Source organism: Ischnura elegans, assembly GCF_921293095.1.
Source record: "Ischnura elegans chromosome 13 unlocalized genomic scaffold, ioIscEleg1.1 SUPER_13_unloc_1, whole genome shotgun sequence".
NCBI lineage: Eukaryota > Metazoa > Arthropoda > Insecta > Odonata > Coenagrionidae > Ischnura > Ischnura elegans.
The window spans coordinates 6,068,043-6,088,761 of record NW_025791657.1 but is presented as its reverse complement, the minus strand read 5'-3'; the positions used below and the strand labels follow the sequence as shown (position 1 = coordinate 6,088,761).

The 20,719-nt window shown below is 41.1% G+C and overlaps 1 protein-coding gene across 2 annotated transcripts; it reads left to right on the top strand.

Annotated features, from left to right (window-relative positions):
• The first annotated feature begins 1,955 nt into the window (after nt 1-1,955).
• LOC124172384 lies at nt 1,956-17,140 on the top strand. 2 transcript variants are annotated; one of them, XM_046551834.1, is made up of 4 exons: nt 1,956-2,181; nt 4,587-4,691; nt 8,271-8,472; nt 14,082-17,140. In XM_046551834.1, exon 4 carries the CDS (start codon nt 14,581-14,583, stop codon nt 16,195-16,197), a length of 1,617 nt encoding a protein of 538 aa, XP_046407790.1. In that variant the 5' UTR covers nt 1,956-2,181; nt 4,587-4,691; nt 8,271-8,472; nt 14,082-14,580; the 3' UTR covers nt 16,198-17,140. Both variants share the same exon structure in this region, with proteins under 2 accessions (XP_046407790.1, XP_046407791.1).
• Nucleotides 17,141-20,719: the final 3,579 nt, after the last annotated feature.

The window sequence follows — 20,719 nt, the reverse complement described above, 5'->3', positions numbered from 1 at the left end:
GAAACTGCTCCGGGTAGTCGAGCAGTGCTCAATTATTTAAAAACGTATTACCCGCAGTCAGCGTAAAAAACGCTTAAAAAATTTCCCGCAGTCTAACCGCTACATCTACATAATATTCTGCGAGCCACCTCTAGGGGGTTGGATAGAGAGTATTTAATCACCAGAATGCAGCATGCATTTGGATTTCCACATTCACACATCACGGTCAAAAAAACGTCACGCATACTAACAAATTATACTACCACAAGCCGTTAGAAAAAATAATAAAAGCCAGAAACATGCATTCAGTTATATATAAGTTAGTAAGCTACACTACAAATCATTTAATATATATACGATTCCTAACACTGCCGTTATAATCTTTTATTGGTCGTGGAAAAAAGACATTCTGAATGTGTCTATTCTACAGTATGTTTCTTTAAATTTATTTATAAGATCTGATCTTCTGTAGCACGTCGGCGTCCGTAAGATATATCTAACTTCATTAGAAAAGACTCTACTCTTGAATTCATCTAAAATATTTACTCTATTTTCCAGTCTAAGGTCTGACAGAGATTCCAATCCTAGTTTTTCTAAGATGTCACACTAACAAGACTATCGTATCGACCTTTCACATACTTGGCAGCTCGTTCTCTCCTTCTCGTTGGCAGCGTTCTAACTCTGATATTAAGCCTTTTTCATGAGGGTACCAACCAATGGCAGCGTATTCCAAATGTGGTTTACCGAGGGAAAAGTAGCTAATTTCTCGCACTCTATCGTCGCACTTTCCTGATATTCTTTCATCAAAACCTATTTTATGATTGGCTTTACCTTTTATTTCCCGAATATGTTTGTTCCACGATAGAATATTAATGAGCCTAACTCCCAGATATTTTACGGATCCAACTTCCTTTAATTGGTCATCTTGATAGCCCCTTTCACGATTCCCAACATCTGTTAGATCAACACCAATCTTATGTCTCTTTGAATTTGAAAGATTGTGGCCATGAAAGAAGCTGTGCTCCGCGCATATGAGTTGCTTATTTGTGCGCAATTTCTCATTCTTTTGATCGGGAGTCTATAGTCCTTCTCGTATTACCGATTGCTAGATCGATCGGAGTTAATCTCTGTGGGGAGAGGTGACTTAAGTTATAAAGCATACCTTAAAATCTAGCCACGAAAGAAAACTCTTGAGGGCGACAATGCCGTTACTGGAGAAAATATTGAAGGGTATGGATTTATGACCTGGGAGGTTGCCCGAGAGACTCAAATATAAATTGCCCGCTGGTTTGAGTAATACCCATATATCGTGAAAAATTGCTAAAAGTTACTTATAAATGCGATTCTACAGGATTTAGGAAACTTTTTCCCTCAATTTTCAGCCTACCGGGCGGCCATTAGGCCAACTAGGGCTTTTTACGCAGCTACCGCATGTGAAGTGAGTTGTCTTGAGGATAATGCTCTGTGAGTACCTAAGGTACTCATGAGAAAATTATTTTCCTAGAGGCGGGTAGCAAGGCTTTTCCGTCCTGTTGGATAATAACTTCTTAACATCCCAAACATGGAAGAGTATGAGTCATGAAAGTTTTCTAGAGGAACGATGAATGAAGACCCACATTCAAGCCAAGCGACTTAATTGTAATCGCAAGTGTTCGTGCTTAAGTGGAAATTTTCTAATAGATAACTTCCTTAGGCACACATTAACCCAGATTTACATTTAACTAAAAAATAGCAGCCTTTTAAGCGTTCAATAATGTACAAAAATATTTCTGATGCTAATTCAACGATGAATCCATTCAAACAATCGCCTCTATGCACTTTGGTAGCGAAACTCATTGGAGGATAAACTTAATGCCCCTCCGCATGCGACCACGCAAACATGACTGGCGGGGGACGTGAGTCACCTGACGAAAAAAATGGATGAGAAATCGCAATGATAAGGCATATCGAGGCGTTTCAATGCCAGGAGTGTTTCAGTGACGCTGTCCGCCGAAACGGGAAAGCAATCAAAATTGCGTCGTCTAGTTAGTTGTATGACACCAACCATAATGGCCGAGTGGTAGAATTAAGATGTTATATTGGAGTTAAGGTATAAGTGACATTTTGAAATGAATTGTATTGAATTCAATCCGTGGATTTCGTTATTCAAGCAGAAGAAGCTCCAACTGCTAGAAATCGGAGTAAGGATATTTTTCCAAAACAGTAAGTAATACTTAGTACATTTATAAATTATCGATGACAATGATCTCTGCAATACTGCCATTTTTTGTTGAAATATTTTTTGACGTTTAAATAAAAATTCACTTGCTGGTTTTTTTTATTCAAGTATATAGGTGAATAATCTTTGAAAATCTGACCGAAAATTTGCCAAAGGCCGATAATTCGGAGAAAAAATAAGCTACAGATGTAAATAGTGCTATCTAAAAATGAATTTGAATTACTATGCAAGAAATTAGTATTTAATTCAGCATGATTCTGTAAATTAATCAATTTAGGATGTGGTAAAACGCATATTTAGTTGTTTTCGTAAATAAATAGTAATTTAAAGTAAAACATTAATAGTTAACACATAGTAAATTGCCAAAATTCAATGGAAAATCTAAGATTAATCAGTGAAGATCAGGGTAATAACAACATTTCATTTTGTTCCTTTTTGGTTAGCACGAAAGTGCTTAGGAAAGTTGTGTTTATCCAGCGCAAGCTGAATGATTAAGTGAAAAGTGACGTTTAAAATAAGACCTTTTTGTGGGAATTAAGTCTCTCAAATAGTGTATTCAAATCACTTGGATATGATGACGAATTAGGATAATTATCCGGTGCTATCGATTAAACAGTCATAAGTACTTATAATTCAATTCGTAACGTAATTACTAGCTACGAAACTAACCACGTTACGAAACCCGGGTAGAGCCCATATTAAAATAACTGTGAACCTTAAAAATTTCTGTTTCTTTATTTTCAATACGGAGAGGTTTCACAAAGTAAATCCTGAAGTTATCAGTTATATTTTGAAATAATTCCGTTTAATCAATCCTTAGAACGTTGTCAGAATTTATCGCTCAGCGGAAGCACTAATTTTACTAGAATTTTTTCAGGTTTCCTACCGACCAATAATCAAGAGTCTTTGATTAGCACGGTGTGGAGGAATTTGCATAACTATTTTACCTCTGTTGAAAAGAGAGGCTAATGGTTTAAAATTGTTTTTGCGATTCTCCCATGAGGAGTCCGACTGCAGGATTCACATTGTGATTTGGAGGCAATGGTAAAAAAAACAAATTGCGTAGTATGGCAATTTTTACCTATTTTGACACCAACTTGAAGAGCAAATGGTAAGAAAATCATTGTAAATGTAGTAAAACAGCTGAGCCCAACCATACGGATAACAGAAAGAGGGATTTTAAACGTGGCATAGGTATATCATATGTGGATGGACCAATGCAGTTATAGTGTAGAGGTGAGATGTCCCCCTATTCTTAACGCCTTCCCGGTTTTACCACTAAGGCGTCTTCGAGGCTTCTGCAGTGTTTTTCATGGGTGTGATATCGCCCGCCGTTTAGATGGCGGGCAGTCTTCTTCTCCTCTACTGGCGATCGGCCGCTTGTATTTATCACGCGGGCGTACTACCATGTCCGCGATCTAAGTATTCGTACGTTGGATCCTTCTTCCTCATAGAATGGTCCTCCAATATCGTTAGAACATCAATTGCGTAAGCTTGGTTTCGCTAACAGTAGGACCCGCCCACCTTTGTGACTGTGCGGCATTCCTCGTCCTCTCCCTTCCTCCCCTTAGCTCTCCCAGGAGGCGTCGTCGAGCTCCTATCGCAGCGGTGCCTCCTTTCTTGTTCCTTCCAGTCCTTCCTCTTCTGCGGGCAGAGGAAAAGATCTCGCGCTTAGAATCCCTGCCCCAGGAGTGTAACCGGCGAGCCCGCCCTGGAGTCTCGTTTCCGTTGTACCATGTTCGCGAGTCGCTGGATTTCTGTGAACGGCGACTACTTTGCATTGCCAGAGAAACGTTTCGCCTTTTCGGCCTGGAATTCCTTCAACGTTTTTATTTTGGTGGCCTCGTGCAAGCTGGCGACGGTCTCGTATCGGGTCGCGTTGAGAACTCTGTACGACCCGCAGGCGTTGTAGGTGAGTTGGTGCTGTGAACGACCCCACCGGTGACGCGTAGGTCATCACAGGCAAGACACATGTGCGGTAGAGCCACAGTTTAACCGATGCAGGTTTTTGCACTTCTTATATTGACCTTGGTTTTGGTCTGGTGCGTCCTGATTGGCCGGTTTGTGGAAGTTCTTATTCCAAGTGACGGAGAAAGAATTGTAGTCCTCCCCGTTGAAATTAGGTGTTTTGGCTGTCTATATAGCCTCTTATATGAGTCGGGAGCATTACTAAAGTGTAAAAGATCAAATTTTGCGTTACCGCGGTAGCGCGAGTTAAAAACAGCTACCACGAGTCAACACTAGTCAACGCGTATGGAAAGCACCTATTGCGTATGTGTCCATTACATTAGTGGACAGGCATTAAAGTAAACGTAAAATTAAATGTTTCTTCTTTGAGATAATTTTATGAAATTGCTATCTAAAATCCCTTTTCATCTCATGGTTTCAGGTACATGGAACTAAGGAGTGGAAATGGCTGGTGAGGAAATCACATTGCCCCATGGTGTAGGTGCAGACAACAACGAGGAGGCCATAAGAATAGATTCAATGACAGGTTTGTATAATGTAGGACATATAGGCCTTGTTAAATATAAGAAAAAAGTGTCTTGAAACATTTTCATCTGGTAGAATGGCACCCAAAGGCACCACTCTGCTTGCTTTATTGCATGTGAATAAGGGTTGTACTTATTTTTTGATTTTCTGACTTTCTTTCGGGACATCCTCTCATTTTATACCAATTGCTGTAAAAAGATATCCTGTACAATACTCTTGCAATTGGGAAACGGGAAGGCGTGCCGCATCACCCTCAAAGTTTAGAAATATTGGTATATCCGACAGTTTTTCGGATATGATTAGCGATAAGAAGGCGCTGATATTTTTCAACTGATTTTCTATTGCAACCAACGGTACATTGAACATTTGACATGCTGCACCTAAAATATTTTCCAACTGTGACCAGTGATTCCCGAGAAAAGGCTCCAAGAGTGAGCGCGTGCCACCCAAGGCAGACATTTTGGGCGGCACGCAAGTTGCATACGCTTAGTATTTGGTGATCATTCTCACTCATCGTAAACCATAAACCTTAAACTTCATCAATATATCCTTCACTGCTACATTTATCACTGTTTATTGCAAGAACGGGCCAGTGTTTGGGCTTAGTGATTTATTCTCCATAGGTTTATAAATATTTAAATCTGTGGAATATTAATGTCCAAATAATTCCCGAATCTTGAGTGGAAGACACTATTAAAAAGCAGCTTGTATATATATTGCCAGCATGGAAGAAATTGGAAATGGAAACAAGGAACACCGATCAATTATCCATGATTGATCATTATGAGAATACAATTTTTAGCATTAAGTAACCCTGCAATGGTTATGACAGGTGCTAAGGTTTTTCTATAACTTTGTAAGGGTAATTTTCTGCTGTTTTTCTCTACACTTCCATGAAAGTAAATGGAAGTCTTTTTTTTCAGAAAACGCTGTAATTTCAGCACAGTATCGGAAAGTTGGAATTTCCATGCAATTTCTGGTAGTTATTGTAAAAGTCAGGATGTATAACTCAGTTGCAAATGGAAAGGCAGTTAAAATTCGAGCCAGCCCTCAATGATCAGCTCAACATTACGCATGTCGATTGTTACGAGAATATGAATGAGACAGACTGTTTCTTCTCAGTAAACGCGAAGAGGGCAAGCCAGGATTTATTTGGAATGCATAATTCATTAAGACCCATAGAATGAAAGGTATTCTGAGACTAAAAAGAGAATTTACGTTGATGGTTTGAGGCGTTACTGTATGGTATTAATTCACATTGAATGAAAATAAGACGATTTGTTTCCAACATAGAAAATTAATTTTTTATTATATCACTACCATGGTTTAGGCGCTCCGTGTCATCCCCAGTCAAGGAGTAGGTGCATTGATTTATCATCTCAAATACCTGCTCGTATAAACCAGACGGAGTGGGGAGAAAACTGTAGAGGTAGAGTGAGGTTATGAGGTAAATGCAAAGTGAGGGGCAGAGAAGATGTTCATATTTACATAGCAGCTGCAGAAGGATTTCATCAAAGTTTTGACGATTCTTTTCTAAAATCGCACAACTAGCAGTCACGGCCGCAAGCGTTTAAGCGATGAGTGCGCAGCAAAATTACACAGTGCATTCCTTGGAGAAGCTGGATGAAGCTACAATAAACTGGGACGGAAAATTGCTCCCAGCACTGATGGGCAAAGAACTGCTGGGTAGGCCCTCCTTGTCATAACCACCAGTCCGGGAGGTAAGTATCTACTTTGGGATACAATTTTATAATCAGGCAATGAAAAATATTCGTTGCCGTGTATCAGATGCTGAAGGAGTGGAATTAAAATGGAAATGTGCAAGCATTCTGTTGCGATACAACTGCAACGAACATTGGGAGAGACAGTTGCTCATGTGCTTTATTTGAGCAGCTTCTCAAAAAGGATACATTGATTCTACCATGCAGGCAATAGTTATACAAGCTGGTTTTAAAAAGTGACTTCAACTCAAAGTTCGGGAAGTCTTCGGAGAATAAAGTACCTATGTTTTAAATATTTCAAAACGTATGGCGAATAAATCAGTAAGCCCAAATACAAACTCGCAGGGACCTGGTCCCACTAAATACCGAAACCATAATTTAATGTTTCTACGAAGAGGTAAGATTTTCCTATGAGGAAGAAAAATCCTATGATATTTCGTAGACACTCCTATTCACAGAAGATACTCCTAAGACTTTTCACAAAAGGTTTTGAAAAATCCCTGCAGTCTCTCTCCCTCTGCAGGAAGAAATTCAATGACTGCACGCTGCTAAAAAAGCACATGACTTACAGGCGCCATTTTGAAATGGTCTTACAGCTGAGCTTTTCATTGGAAGTGTCTGACATTTTGTGTGCGCTACCCATGATTCTTCAGGTTACGCATATGTGAAGTTTCGTATTCGCAGTATCGTTATTCCTTGCGAAAAAAATGTTGTTGGATTATATACTGGGTAACTCTCGCATTAATATTTCGTAGACTTTTTCTCATTTAATGTAATCAATATGATATCCGGCATTCCAATTTTCCATCTCTTAATGAGTGAGGTACTCTCTGGGGACACTTTGGAATAGTGTGACGGGGGGATCATACAGACCTTATACCTGCTCTGCCCATGCCTTCAGAAAAAAATGGCTCTGGCGTATTTGGAAATTTTTCCCCATAGTGTAAGACTTTCGACACAGTAACCGCTGCTGAAGTGTTATTCTCTATCCATTTTATCTTTGCGGTTGAGCTGGTGTGGGTAAATGAAGTGGGAGTGAGGGGAGGGAAAGTTTCTCGATACGTGACTCTCCCTTGGCCAATCAGCAGACAGTAGACATGGCCTCAGTAAGTCGCTCTCAAACCTCCGTCGAGTAAATATCATGAATCTGATCGTGAATCAGTGTTTCCAAACCTCACGCGCTCTCCTTGTACGCCTCCAAAGACGCCTTTGAGCAACGGTGCCTCATCGAGCGTGGTAGCAGACCATTTGACGGGTTTCTGTAAAAGGATAATCCTCAATACCTTCCAAACGAGTTGGTATATTGTCTCGGTGTCCACGTTTGCAGTGAAAAACTAGGGCGGCTATGTACATTTGGTAATATTAAGTCCGCTCATCCTCTCTCTCGGTACTAACCCTAACCCATCAGCGAAACCTTCCGGTAGTGCCCGGACTTTCACGGGAGCTCACCCGCAAACAGAAAAAGAACGGATTATAGTTGCCATCAATCAGAGTCCCTGATTATTTGACAAAGAGATCAGGACTCCTAGTTGGGTCCTCTGAAGGATACAATACACCGGGGCCGGGGACCATGTCAGAGACTTAAATGCCCGCGCTCCTGGGGAAGGGTTTGGATGGGAAGGAACAAGGAAAGAGGCGCCGCCGCGATATAAGCCCATCGACGCCTCTAGGATAGGGATAGGGTTGGAAGGGACGGGACGGGAAAAAACACCTTACCACTGTAGAAGCGGAAAGGGCCCACTGTGTAGCGAAACCCAGCATCAGCCATACCGTGCCCACGATTTTTGAAGAATTTGCTATTAAAGAGAAAAACCCAGCAATGAAACCGATGGATTGATTATTTGGCAATTTCATGACAGGAAATCAAGGGAAAGAGGAATTGCGTCAGCTGAGTGTGGAGCTGGGTTTGCGGGAAGAGGCGCTTGAGGAGGGGGAAGGAGGATTGGTGGTCCCTAGGGACAAGTGGCACCTGCTGAGCGAGAGATTCCCTCCAGATGGAGCAACGCGCCTCATGCTGGCAGCCAAGAGAGGAGAGAGGGACTGCGTCCATTTTCTCCTCAGGTAGGTTCTCTTTAACAAGGGGAGTGTCCAAAAACCGGGTCTCAGATTTCAATAAAAGCGTGCATTTCCTAGTTTTAACTTTTTTTGACCAATTATTCGGTGCGAGTGGGTCACTGGTGTCAGCGGAAGCTTTGTAAACATAAGTGTGTGTGTGAATGTAATGTACGCCAAAATTAATTCCGTATAGCATATCTTCAAAGTGAGCAAGTGAGCTTGCGCGAATATTTGCTTTATTTAATTTCAGTTTCATTTTTGTGTATCTCCCGACCGTCAACCTTCTAACTACCCACTTACCCCCACTTTATCGCCCAACAAAGACTATGGACGTCGGGAATTCATTTTATTTCAATTCAAAGTTGAAGTTTGAGGCCACGTATTTAAATCGATATGAAGATCAATTTTCATAAAAATTACGTGCTTATTTATTGAAAGAATTGTGCAAATGTTCAAATTACACCATAAGAACCCTTAATTGTTTTAGCAGACTTTTTTCAATTGAAGCCTACTAAGGGAAGGGACGACGTATTCCAATATACTTTCATGCGATTCTCTTTCATTTGTTCAGATTATTTGATTTGCGATAGGAAATCATTGAGGGTGTGAAACAATCTTTCGCGAAAGATTATACGAAGCATAATAAAGTCGCCATAATTAAATGCAATACGTAGAATAGGAATCGATATCGATTGCGAAAGCATAATTTGCAGTGCTTCACGCACCAGCAGACTTCAAAGGATGCCAAAGACCCTGTGGGAGGGGGATAAAAATAAATGAAATATTAAAAAAATATAGTGTTGTGGCATTAGGCAGAGTAAATGTACAAAAAATTAGTAATGAGGCTAAGGCCAGCAAAGTTAGGAAGAGTTATCGCTTAGTTAGCAGCGCTTGAACCGAAAAAGAGATTTTTGTAACAAATGCCTCGGCTCATAGTATCTCAAAATGAATTTATGTAGGCATGTACCCTCGATCACCTGAGAATTATTTGAGAGTCACATAACGCGTGATGAATCATGCATGCAATAACATTTTGTCCAACTCTCGCGTTTATTTGCGACTTTGTTAATGTCCTTGATGACATTTATACTTCTTGCCGCATAATCGTGGTCTCGATACTACATTTGACTGTTTCCCAATAAATTGGTGACCTTGTAAAATATTTCTTAGATTCTGTACCATGAACTATCAAATCAAACAGGTTTGAGCAGATTCGAACAGTGATCAATCACATTAACAACCCCAACTGGACGATTTGTTAGAGCAATTTATCTCTTCATGTACCGCACGGGCGTAAAAAGGCAAACACTTAAGCTGTAGAATACATTTATGCACTTTCATAGTTTTTATTGAATTCTATTGTTAGTGAAAGGTTTAAGGTTTCCAAGTACCATCGATTCGTCACTTTTACCATTACGTGTGGTGCACTTCAGTTCGCAAGTAATTTAATCGCAAGTCGCAAGAAAACTCGCGTGGAAAATACTGATGATGGCGTCTTAGTAATTTTAGATTTCGTAATTCACACGGTGTCTACCAGCAAAGAATGGGGACGAGTAGTTATTTTCGATTAGTTATCAGAATTGAATGGAAGTCACCATTCAACACATTTTCTATGACCAGCTAAGTTGGAGGCATCATTAGAAACTCACATAGGCTATGATCATATTTCAAATGTTGAAATTAAAATATCTCATTGCGTGCAGTGCATTGCTTCATTTATATACTAGAGTAAACTACAGATATGCAGAACATCCATTTCCTCTTTCTCCTTCGCACGCACTAACAGGAAGGACTAAAATCGCATCATCTCTGTTATTTAAGCATACATTTTAACACTTTAAGTGCTAACGGCGTAATATTACGCCGCGCGAGGTGTTACAGAATTTGCGGGCGGCGTAATATTACGACGGGCATTTTGTTTAGATTGTAGCGGCTCCCGCCTCAAAGTTACGCCGCTGGTATTACTCGCATTTATGCATTTGCTCTTATAGGTGAAGTTAATGCCACGAAGTCGTATATTTCGTCTTATTTTTTTCTTTCGAGACAAAATGTGTCCGAAAGTTCCAAAATCCCTACCTCTTTCATCATTCGTGTGTTCTTTCGCCAGTGATCATGGAGCGAAATCTCGCCGACGAAGACATTGCCAATGCGTTGCATTGTTTCGAAAGCGATGATAGTGAAAGTTATTTTGATGACTCAGATTGCGATGCTGATTACATCCCCAGCAAAGATAGTTCAACAGGTGAATTCCATTTCTTGCGTATAGCAACGCATTCCGTATGACAGTTTTTTGACTTCTTTTGTATATTTTTTGTGCAATAGTTCTTCGTAAAATTACTGTTTTTCATTGTTTATATTATATTTATTTTAGAGTCTGAAGGTTTGAACGAACCAGAAATGGTGCAACAACTAAGTAAGCGAGTAGAATCTCAAAAAACGATGCGCAATCGTAGAGGTGCACCTAGAGGAAGACGGTCAACTAACAGAGGAGCGGGCCCGGGAGATATTTGGAGTGATATTGACGCAGTTCCCAACATTGCTGTCTTCACTGGTTACTATGGTGTGAAATCAAATACTGGGCTAAGTAGTTCAAGTGATATGATTAATTTTTTTGAACATTTTTTCGACAACGATTTGATAAATCGTATCAAGGAGCATACGAACTTATATGCAAGGCAAAGGATTGCAAAACTGAGGAGAGAGAACTTACTATCCGAAAAAATCAGATTGCAATCCTGGAAAACAGTGACTCAAGGTGACGTAAAAAAAGTTTCTTGCCGTTATAATGCTAATTAGCTTTAGCAAACGTCCTAGTATCCCTGATCATTGGAGTACTGATCCCGTGTTGGCATGTGGCTGCTGTCCTGGTGTTTTTTCTAGAGATAGATTTCTTTCAATCTTAGGAAATTTCCATCTTGCGGACAACCAATTATTCATTGAAAAAGGCGTAGATGGTCACGACCCCCTATTCAAAGTGCGTCCATTACTCGAGGATTTTCGAAATAAATTTCAAAAACCCTACCAACCTGCAGAGGATATAACTGTAGATGAAGGAATTTGTCCCTTTCGTGTTAGGTTTTGCTACAAAGTGTACATGCCTCAGAAGCCAAGCAAATATGGCATAAAACTCTACACGCTATCAGAAGCAAGCAGTGGTTTTGTTTGGAATGTGGATGTGTTTCATTGTCAGGAAAACTCTGGATTGGCTATAGTCAAGAGACTTTTGGCTACACTTGCTAATAAGGGCCTCACATTATATACAGACCGATTTTACACAAGCATTGCCCTGGCCCGTGAATTGGAAAGCCTTCAAACGGGATGAGTAGGTACTATTATGAAAAATAGGGCAGGGATTCCATTGGCGATAAAATGCTCGCCTATCTCGTGGAGAGTATGTTTTCGCGCGACATGAAAATATATTAGTCCAGCGTTGGAAAGACAAACGTGATGTGTTTCTGCTCTCCACTCAACATACAAGTGACATGATCACTTTCAAAGATCGCAGAGGAAGGGAGAAAACTAAACCTGCGATTGTAATAGACTACAACAAGAAAAAATTGGTGTAGATCTGAGTGATCAACTAATGAGTTACGGTGCCCTGGATCATCGGTCAGTGAAGTGGTGGCGTAAGCTGACATTCCAACTAATAGTTATGGCAGTGACAAATGCCACAATCATGTACAATCATTTAAGCCAAAAATCCGTTGCAGTCACCTATTTTATGCAAGAAATTTGTTCGGAGTTGGTTACATTGGAAGACTAATCGCCCCATGAAAACGTCAGAGTCCAGATAACTAGAATATCAGAAAAGCATTTCATTGAAAAAAGTCCCGTACCATCAGGACAAAAGGAGGCTCAAAAGAGGTGTAGGATGCGCTCCGGAAAAGGGCGAAAAACGACTGGGAAAGCTGCCAGAAAATGTACTTCCTATCAGTGTAGTACATGTAAGATTGGTCTTTGCATAGAGCCATGCTTCCAGCTTTTCCACACAAGGAAGAACTTTGCGATGTAGCTATTTTAATTGGATTTTTATTATTGCTCAAATATTGATTATTACCATTTTAAACGTTGATTACTATTATAATTTCAAATAATGGTAATTATTATTTCAAATTAGTGTGTTGTGATTATTTTATAACTAAATTTATGAAACACAATAATTTTTCACCTCTTTGAAAATACAAATATCGGATTTTTTTATCTTCTGCAGTTTCCTTATGCATTGTGATTGGTGCTTTCCATTTTTCGACGCAAGTTGACATGCGTCGACACGAGTCGTGTTTTCTGCTTTCCCTTCGTTGGAGTTGCCGACACAGGCGGACTCACACCGACTCTGACGAAAAGCTCAGCTTGAGACAGTGGACAGAGAAATTGCGCATGCATAGTTGTTTTGGCGCCTTTCACCTGCGTTGGAGATTACACTATTTTTATAAGAGATCAATTTTTGTACTGGAGTTGAAACATTTTTACAACTGCTACTGCTACTATGTACTTCTTCCATTACATACGCTATAAACTGCTCTTCATTCATCTAAAATAAAAGACAATTTTCAGCACAAGTTTTACTTTAAACGGTCAAGAGAACAATCCAAATGACCAATGATCAGAATCCAACATTGGTCAATAATTCAAACAAAAAACATTCCAGATCTTCATTCGGTATCACTTACATCGTTCTCCTTGGATAAATTTCCCGGTGTTCTAAACTCATGTTCTACCAACTTCTACGCGCATCAACTACTGCGCATTCGGTGCTTTCCATTCGTGGCCGGCTAGGATTGACTAGAGTTAACACAAGGTGACACGAGAGTCGCCTGAATGGAAAACACCCGTGTCGCGGGACAAAAGGAACGATGTTCCTTCAACTCTCACCCGAAGGACCAGAGAAACACAGTTTTTAAACGCTCAAAAAAATACATATATTCTCAACTTAACAATATCAAGAAAGCAATAAATAATAATGACTTTCACAAATCAATACAATATCGGGGGCAACTTCACCCATCAGTCAGTCAGCAAATCCTCCTGTCTGTCGTTTGGCCAACACGTGCGCACACTTGGGGGGCGGGGGAGTGGTCGAGGCAACTGCTGGCACCACACACTTTCACCATGAGTTCCACTCGCTAACTGCTCACTGACTCAAATCACCTCGAGAATTACGACGACTCGTCGTAAGCACACACACACACAAAACTGAACATCGTAATACAACTACGCCCTCCGGTGGCAGTTACAAGAACTAAATATACCTCTGTTTACGGAACAACCCGATATACAAAATATTTCAATGCGAAATCAAAAGATAAAAGTATGGTCTTAAAATTGATGCTACTCACTCATGCATATCTTAAAAATTCTATTTGTAACATCGCTTTGAAAAGTGCAAAAAATAGCCAGCACTGGGGTAAAGACCTGGTGATATTCACCCAGCACCCAATAAAATGTATGCGCACGTAAAAAGGAATTATGCGATAACCATTCTATTAAAAATTACACCAGAAATATTTCATTGGAGGTAAAAATTGAATGCTTTTCTAAAAATTATACATCAAGCATCAATATGTAGTACAAGTAATATATTTTCAAAATAAATGAATCATTATCCGTCTTTACAGGTGCGGAGCAAACGTGGATGACCTAGATATGAGACAGAAGAATGCACTTGACTATGCGGTCGAGCACCCAGAAATCACCCTTCTACTGCTGCAATGGGATAGCCTAATAACAGTGGGTGATCACAGAGGGGATCGGGAAAAAGTGTGGATGACTGATCCACTCATTAAACCGTTCCTCGAGAAGAGAGATGCATTCCACCGCTTGCTGAGGGAGGAAGATGACATCAAAGAGATAGAGACTTTCTATAACTCTCATCGGGATTCGATGCTGGTGAAGGATAAACGTCGGCGCTGGGTCAACACCGAGGGAAAATCAGCCCTTTAAACCGCGGTCAGGGATAGCAGTAGGTATCAGAAATGGGCATTGCTCAACAGTTGGCACTTTGTGTATGCCACTAAGGAGGAAAGAGAAGAAGCGTTGATATATGAGAATGATCCAGAACTACGACGCTGCGTAGCGGAGTGGTTTGTGCCAATTCAGGACTTCCATGTGGAGAAAATGATACAAAAGACTTACACTTATCGTGGGGAGGTGAGTGGGTCTGACATGACCCGTACAGTAGAGAAATTATACCGCGAAATCAACGAGGATGAGTACGCATCAGATATCCTACAGTGTCTTCAGGACGACCCCTCTCTGGAAATTGTATTAGACTTCTCGGCCTGCAGGATAGGTTGTATGTACCCTTCCAACTACAGGAACGCCTGGGGGCTCACCGATTTTATGACCAACCGGATATATGCTGGTGCCCTGGAGAGTAGCTGTGAGGAGTTTGAGCGGTCCGATGTCCTTAGCAACCTAACTCATGAGCTCGCTCACAAAGCTTTTGCACTCGTGTTTGAGAATCGAGGGTTGCCTTACAGAAATGTTGGGGACGACGAAAGCCAGGGGTGTTACGAGGAAGTGGTCAGAGAAATATTCTCCAGGCGGTTTGAGGTACCTCATGACGCCATCATAGAAAGGGCGTTAAATAATGAAGAGCTGCCTCCTGTTACAAATATTGACGACTTGTCTGACAGTGAAAAGAAACTAATAATGTATGAATTGATAGTCAGAGTGCCCGAAATGATTGTTAAGTCCAAACAGTCCGGTGAAGCCGGGAATGGAACTCACACTGGTGAGAACGGCTTGTGCCGCCTGGAGAATGAAGTTCCGGAACTGTTGGAGTTTTACGAGGATTATGTGGTTCCAACTTTCAAAAGTTATATCGAAAGAAACAAGAAAGCTGGAAAAGCTGTCAGGAGTGAGTTGTTGAATACCCCTCATCTACTAAGTGTTCACTGGCGTGAGAACGTCAGCATTCTTTGGACTCCCAATGAAGTCAATGGGCCTTTAATCAGTCCTCATAAGAAGTTGCAGGTGATGATGGTGTCCAACTTAAGCCTGGGAATAAGTCACTTCAATTATTCATCAACACAGAAGAGGACAATGTTTGTGGATTGGAGAAAGTATTTATGTGCCGAGAGTTATTTCCGTTCTCTTCTGGACACGCGAGAAGTAACGACTTTGGTCATTCTGTGGGATGATTCTCAAGTGGTTCCGTTTTGCCGGAGGGGAAAGCTGACATGTGTGAGTGTCAAATGTCCAGGAAAAATGTTAGAGAACGTAGTCGAACGAGTGATCCTGATGGTTCCGAGGCGATTGTGTCCTGAATATGTCGATTGTAAGCCCAACGATTACAAGTGGATTCATTTGAGCAAGGAATGCAAGGAACACCTGAGAAAAAAGTCGTTGAAGCTAGGTGGCATAGAGATGCAGCTGATAGAAATACTCAAGAGTGTGTGCTGTGGAAATGAGGAGGATGCAGAGAAGTTTTTGCGTGAATCGTTAGACGAAGATGATATCTCAACATTAATAAATCGAGACAGTATTGAAATTGGCAGGCCACTGCACACCATGCTGATGGACAGATGGAAAGAAATGCTCCATTATCACACACACTGCTTTGAACCTCGTGTTCTCAAACTGCGGGACATGAAATTGGATCAAAACTTCATAACTACAAGGGAACAAGATGCGTTTGTTTTTATGCATACGGAGATCATTGCCTTGGAAGGTCTGAACATGGGCAGCATTCCTGAATGGAAATCTGCCTCATCAAGAGATACTAGATGATACAGTTGTTGCCTTTTAGAAAACCCAGATGAGGAAAATACCCTCATCGCAAAAATATTAAATAAGCTTATGTATGAAGCGGTGAACTTTAATTATGGATGGAATTACATCCACTTTATTAGATTGAAGGGGGGACAATCAGTAAACCTTTCCTCTTTCAAGTGCAATTTGTTACTTGAATTTTCTGGAGAGAAGCTGCCTTTGACATTCACTGGTGTCAGCCTATTGGAAAGCACGGAATCGAATGAGGCACTTATAATAGCTGACACCCCTGGCAGCGGGAAGTCCGTATTCGTAAATGATCTTGCTCGGCGATGGAAAAAGAAGTTCTCCGACTCTTGGGTTGAGGTGGTCGACCTCTCTCAGTTCGAGGACTTATTCTCTAAATTGCAAACTGAGATAGATGTAGAGGAGGCTTTGCATGTCTTATACAACATGGTAAAAGAAAGCAGCAATTCCATTGAGGAAAAAGTGTTCAAACTCTTTTGTGGTAACAGAAAGAAGGTAGTCGTATTCTTCGATGGATTTGATGAGATATTTCCGGAATACCGGGATGTGGTCACATCATTTCTAAAAATACTGGTAAACTCCACGCTTGCGCAAGTATTCGTCACTACGAGGAGTCATGAGTGTCAGCACTTGGAGGAGTCTCTGTCAGCGTTAGCTTTTAGCCTGGTCCCGTTCGACAGAACACAGCAAGTGCAATTCATGCGAAATGAATGGATCGCTTCCTTACTGATGATGCCAAAGCAAGAAAGGAGAGAAAAGATATACACCATTGCTAGCTGTCTAGAGAGTCTTGGAAGTCTGAATACTGAAAACAAGTCTGCATTTGTTGAATCTCTAGGCAGATTGCGTCCATCTATGAAAAACGACAGCTCGGCAGTGCATAGTCCGTTAGATGCTCTGGCTGAAAAACTTATGGCATCAGTGGAATCAAATACTTCTGTCGAAAAATTAACGGAGATTCCACTGCATGCTTGGATGCTTTCATCGGTTGCGTTTGAAGACAATTTCAACGTGTTAGAGTCCATTGGTATCTCAGATCTTTATAATAAATTTGTTGAAATTAAGATTCGCGTGTTTATGCGGGAGAAGGAGAAGTATCCTAATTATAAACCCTCAAAAGCTTCACCAATGCTGGTGACGGAATCTGTTTATGAATTTATGAAGACAATATCCGCTTTCTTCTTCACTGGGGACAAAGAATATGAAATGAATTGGAAAGAAAAGATGGTATTTCGTCGCGTTGGTTTGATTAGCGAGAGGCAAGGCAAGACTGTTTTCGTTCACCTTACATTTGCTGAATACTTCTTCTCAATATGGCTCCTTGAGAGGGTAGAAACTAAGAAAGGAACTAAGTTACTTCTGTCAAGTGTACTATTTCAACCGAGATATGTGAACGTTCGTAGGTTCATAGATAGCCTCCTCCACTCTAAAAATTCAAGTGATAATATCACTTTAAGAGGCAATACCTTAAACATGACACATAAAGTAGCTCAGATAAATCAATCGGCGTTTTCTTTGCCAAAACTGATCATGTTCCTTGGAATGTGCCTTAAAATGTGTATGTGGGAAGGAAACAGGGCCATTGTCAAATTTATTCGTTGGAACCTTAAGAACGCAGAGATGCGACTGTCGTGAAACCATGCTTTCCCTTCAGCTAAAGAGCCGGAAATTTTAGTGAAGGAAGGCAAATACGCATTATACAGGAAAAGCACCTAAATATTCCCGATAACCCCCTGAAACACCCCCAAAATAACTAAAACTCATTAATAAGTCGCATTTCTCGGCAACCTATCATCCTTAATGTATTGTTTTAATCAATTCTGAAAGAAAAAGAAAGGCGCTTTCTCCCTCAACAATTTCATTCATCCCGAGTTAATTACGGATCCTCAAAAACATCAAATTTTGTTATGTACATTTCTACATAAAATGGTAGTGTAAATTTGAGTGTTCTGGCACAGAGGCAGTTCCACGCGATTTTTAAAAGCACTTCCCAAGAAGATATGGTTACGGAATTCACGTGAGTGATACCTAATTAGTGGTCTATGCACCGCTACGTGAAGAATACGGATTTTGCATTCTAAACGGTAGTAAGAGCGCAAAAATCATGGTTCCACTAAACCTAAAGAGCTGAAATTTTTACTGTGGGAGAAAATTTGGTAACAAGTCGGAAAATTTTGGTTTTCGAAAATTTATAGCGCAATATCGTGTCCTGTGACTCATAGCTAGGAAATTCATGTGAAAGATGATGAACGTAGTTATTACGCCCATTAGAACCCCTGGAAACCCCTCGGACCCCATGGAAACATAGAAACACGCTAAAATGCCGCATTCACGGGTAACATGAGTCTGAATTCCGCCGCATTTTCCCCTCGCAGACATCGCCAACGATGGAGGACAGCTGGTAGTACGCATTGCTTGGTAAGGAGTGAAAACTTGTGGCGGCGAAATCGCCCGTACACGAGGAATGGGAAAGCCGTTCCAAGGAGACCGGGGCGCGGGTGGTGGGTCCGGTAAACCTAGGTCGGCGAAGCCGCCCACACACGAGGAGTCATTGGTGCGGGAGGGCTCCGATAACCCTTAGGGGGCGAAGCCGCCCTCACAAAAGAAACGGCAAAGCCGTTACGAAAGCGGCGCGAAGCAGACGTACGGGGACTACCTCAACCCCCGGGCTGCCAAAGTGACCCCTGACGAGGAACGGCGAAGCCGTTTCTAGTACGCGGTGGAGTAGCCGCTTGGGGGCTACCACTACCTACGGGCGACGAAGCAGACCCGTGACAAGGAACGGCAAAGCCGTTTTGAGGAGACGCGGGAGGGACGGCATAGCCGTCCGTTGGAAGCGGCCGAGGATTCGTCAGCTCGGGGGGACTCCGGTAACCTTTAGGCGGCACAGCCGCTCCTTTGCGAGGAACGGCAAAGCCGTTCCTAGTGCGCGGTGGAGTAGCCGTTCGGGGGCTACCTCTACCTCCGTGTGGCGAAGCCGACCCTTGACGAGGGACGGAGAAGCCGTTCCGAGGAGTGCGGGAGCGACGGCGAAGCCGTCCTTTGGGGGCGGACGGCGAAGCAACGAATCACAGCAACGAATAACCCTACGAATTTGTAGAAATCTGTCATGTTTCATTGTGTAATAAACAAGATTATTTCTGGCGTTTAGTGCTGCATAAAAATAGTGCCTTTTACTGGGAGTCGTTTTGGCCAACTTATAAAAAGAATTGCTACAAATATTTTCAGTTCCTCATGTGTTATATTTGTGTCAAAATAGTTGCAGAATTGTACACACGTATTCGACTCTAACACTTAGTGCGTAATGGCATTTCCGTCAAAGAACATTTCAAATGTTCTGTTTGGGGATGACTCATGGAACAGTGAGTTGGTGAACAGGATCACGAGAAATCCTTTCGTGCTTTAAGATCTCTTCATCATCAAAAATACGTCCTTCCTCCCTATTATTATACCTTTTGGGCCCTTTACGGCTCGGTCCAGTTTCACTACACTTTTGAAAATTCTCAGACATTTCTTGAGATACACTCAGCTGATTTTCCACCTTTTTGAACAACAACTTCAAATTCGAGGGAAATTGGCGTCCACTCGTTCAGTTTTCCTCAGTCAGAAGGAAGGAATTCATTCTCTGTTTGCAGCAGAACATGCTAAATTATGAGCAGTATGTGTAAGTTACTAGCACATGAGAGTGTGCAAAGTATCTGAGCGAGATTGAGACGTAAGACCAAAATAGTTTAAAGGATTAGACTGCTTCTTGTCGAAGTGATGCCTGTGGAGTGGTCGTCTCTTGCCGCCAGCCGTCATTGAGTTTTCCCCTTAGCAAGTCCCCTTATTCACCATCATACCCCCTTCCTAATTGAGTACACGGAGTCTCTTCCTATTCATGTTTTTCTAAATAGGATTCAAGTATGCAATTATACCTCCCACTCCTTGAGCCCTCGTGAGGGTACGAGATGTGAAAAACTGCGGACAATTTAGGGCCTTTTGTACTTGGAAGACGTCCTTATAATAAAAAATTAATTTATGTACACTTTTTATAAGTGATAACATTTAATAAAAAAATAATTTATGTACACTTTTTATAAGTAATAAAATTTACATAATGCAAAATTTATAATATATATGATTAAAATTTAACAATTGTTAAAAGAACTGTTAGTATAGGAAAACAACAGAAATATTCGTATTTATGCTTTTCACCAAAAAACGGTAGTGCAAGCGCCTAGCGTTACCATATGGTACCACCAAAATGGTTTTCATCATAGCACCCAAAATATTAGGCTCACATACAAACACCATGCTTAATATGAAATTTACATGTTATGACAATAATAATTACATAAAAACATCTTCATATTATAAGTACGTAAGACGCAAGTAAAGAAAATCGAAATGCTTGCACTAAAAATTGCGTTTTTTTTCGGACAGTTGAAAATTATCAATTTTCAAACGGCTCATATTACGTTAATTTAACCTTTTCGAGCCGAGCTCCTTCGCGGGAAGTTGCTTTTGGCTG

What these genes read in the sequence shown, in the direction of transcription:
- LOC124172384 (XM_046551834.1), top strand. Translation starts at nt 14,581, where the DNA reads ATGATACAAAAGACTTACACTTATCGTGGGGAGGTGAGTGGGTCTGAC.